General features: G+C 62.2%; 1 protein-coding gene across 1 annotated transcript in view; it reads left to right on the top strand.

Annotated features, from left to right (window-relative positions):
• The first annotated feature begins 2,060 nt into the window (after positions 1-2,060).
• The window catches only part of FERMT3 (FERM domain containing kindlin 3), a 16,857-nt gene continuing 16,082 nt past the window's right edge, over positions 2,061-2,835 (top strand). Inside the window, exon 1 of the mRNA XM_004713505.2 lies at positions 2,061-2,225. Coding sequence (XP_004713562.1) covers positions 2,066-2,225 — 160 coding nt within the window. The 5' untranslated portion in view covers positions 2,061-2,065. The remainder of the gene's footprint in view (positions 2,226-2,835) is intronic.

Raw genomic sequence — 2,835 nt, 5'->3', positions numbered from 1 at the left:
TGAAGAGGGAGGGGAGGGGAGGGGGCTGAGAAGAAATGGGCTGTTCGGGTGGGACACTTGCATGCATGCATTTGCCGAGGTGACCAGTAGGAGGTGCAGTCACTCAGCTGAACAAGAGCTGAGAGTGCTCCTGCAGGTTTCCTCGCCCCTGAGGGTCGGGGAACATCTGCGGGTCCCAGGTAGGCCACCTTCAGACAGGCTTACAAAGGAGGCTGACACACACACACCCTCCTTCAGGGGGCAGAGGTCAGGTGTCCTGGCTGTCGCTTTGCCCCGTGCAGTTTTTAGCAGTGACTGTAAACTGCTCCTGGCAGCTCCCTTCATGTTACTGGGAGTTAGAATCAACTACCCCCCCTGTGTGGGCCCAGGCTGTTTTGTAGCCCCTCTCCCTGGGCCGGGAGCCCTGAGGACTGCGGTTCAACTTCCTCATTTGCTCCCAGACGCTGCATTCTGGGCTGGGAAGGCACAGCCCAGCCACTGGCCACACTTCCTGCTGCCTGGGCTTGCACACAACTTTCCCCCTGGGGTGCCCCACCCTGCCTGCTGCCTCCCTTGCCCCCTGTGCCCTCCAGTGTTTGTGCCCAGCCCCTCACTGCAATGAGTGGGGGAGTCTGTCCTGGTATAGAGAGACCTGTCCAGGGGAAGCCCTCTCCAGACCTTGTTGAGGGACAGAGGTGGGTTTCTCTGCAGCTGTTCACCTGGGTGGCTGAAGGTGAACTTGGAACAGGTTAAAATAAGCAATCTGCCCAGAGGTGCGCCTCGAGCAAAACCAAACGCACTGCCCTCAAATCGATGCTGACTAGAACTAACTGCCCCTGCGTGCTTCCCAGACTGCAGCTCTTGGCAGAAGCAGAAAGCCCCTTCTCCCGAGGAGCTGGTGGTTTTGAACTGCTGACCTTGCAGTTAGCCCAATGCATAACCACTACACCACCAGGAGCCCTTGCAAAGCAGCGAGTGCTCCCTGGCATTAAAACACTTGTGCTAGAGTCCACAGCCCAGGATAAGGCGTGGGCATCTGCTTCTGCAGCATCTCTGCGTCCTTCCAGGACCCCCTAGGGGGCGGTGTCCTGAGTAGTGAGCTGGTTTCACAGGCCAGATTCTGAAGTGGCCTTGCCCTCAACCCATTCCACTATACCACCTGCCTTGCCATCTGGCACCCCAGGGATTCGTTGAAGCCCAAAGTCCCCACCCTTAAGATACGTTGACAACAGAGAGGCAACCCCCTAGAGGGCCGTCTGCTGCCCAAGAGGAACTGGGGGAGCTGTGGTAACGGGACACAAGTAAGTAAGGATCTCCCCCACGTGAGCCTGGCCTCCCGCAGGTGAAGAGCTGGCCTCCACACCCCCCATCTTCCTTCCTACCTACCTAACACCCCTCTCCACGCCCCGGCACCCAGGGCACACTCAACTGGCAGCCACACTCAGCTTCCTGCCCTCGCTGGGCTGGGCGGGGCCAACCTACCCGCCCTCTGATAGGCAAAGTCAAGGGCGGCCCCCAAGGAGGCTGCAGAGAGAGCGACTGGACAGGAGGAGGAAGCACTGGGGCCTGCAGGTGTCTGAAGCCCAGCGGCAGGCACCCCGAGCGACCATCACCTGCAGCCCCGAGCCCGTGCAAACAAGGTAAGTGAGGGCCAGCCTGCTCCTATCCCTCTGCCCAGAGCGCCTCTCCTAGCTGCAGCCTGAACTTTGAACTGCTGGAGAGAACCTGCTGCTGCTGGGGACGCTGGGGTCTGAGGTGTGAGCCACCCCAGGTCCATAGCCCTTCCTAGGGTGGGCGGTTGCCTACATGAACTGGGTGAGCGGATGCGGCCATGCCCACTCCGAGCCAGGGCTTCCTCTTCGCATCTGGGAGGTGGGAGTGGGTCGGACACGCTGTCTGAGGATCCTTCCACCTCAACCACCACCTTGGTGAGCGGGGACCGTGCGACTTCCAGTTGACCTGCAGGTGCCACTCCACTCCCCAGCTGTCCAGGGGCTTCAGCTTAAATAGGCAGCAGCACCCCCTGTCCCAGCTGCTGGCCCACCTCTGCCCCTGCCCACCCTTCCCCTGCAGAAGCCGCCCAGCCATGGCGGGAATGAAGACGGCCTTCGGGGACTACATCGACTCGTCCTGGGAGCTGCGGGTGTTTGTGGGCGAGGAGGCCACGGAGAACGAGTCGGTCACCCTCCGGGTCACGGGGGAGTCGCACATTGGCGGGGTGCTCCTGAAGATCGTGGAGGAGATCAGTAAGTGCCCCGTTTGTCCTTCTGTTTGCCGGCACCCATAGGGTGGCTGTCGCCAGCATCCCGGGTACTTCCGGGCCGCCCCTGCTGCGCCACTCTCGATAACGGCGCCCGTGACTCAGGCACCAGCTTAATCTTCTGCTTCCCAAAAAGACATTTCCCCAACTTCCGCCCCCTGGTGCTGCCTTCTTGCCCTGCCTCCCACTAAGGCCCCAAGGAGGGGACCCCCCTCTCTACTCATTCCCAGGCAGGGTGAGGGGAGGTGAGGCCTTGCCTGGACCCAGGCGGAAGCCACAGCCCTGGCGTCTGCGGGGATGCCAGAGGGGGTTCCCGGGGGCCTGGCCCCACACTTCATGTCCCCAGCAGAAGGCCTGGGTGAAGGCCCAGCCTGGGAGGGAAGGCCCTGCCCCCACAGGAAATTACAGCAGAGCAGCCTGTGGTGTGGGCATGGAGGCGCAGGCCGGTGCCGCCGGGACTGCTTGTGGTCTCCTCGCCCCTGCTGGGGTGGGGGCTGCCCTTCCTGGGTGGGCAGCGGGCCCTTTTCCGATAGCCACAACTGGAAAGCAGGCCACAGATAGTCCCAGCCCCAGGCCTGGGGGGTGGGGGGGAGGGG

This window comes from Echinops telfairi, unplaced genomic scaffold (genome assembly GCF_000313985.2).
Source record: "Echinops telfairi isolate 266 unplaced genomic scaffold, ASM31398v2 ScPeMD7_7417;HRSCAF=8455, whole genome shotgun sequence".
NCBI lineage: Eukaryota > Metazoa > Chordata > Mammalia > Afrosoricida > Tenrecidae > Echinops > Echinops telfairi.
Note: the sequence above shows the minus strand (reverse complement) of the source record. Positions and strands in the feature narration are given on the sequence as shown.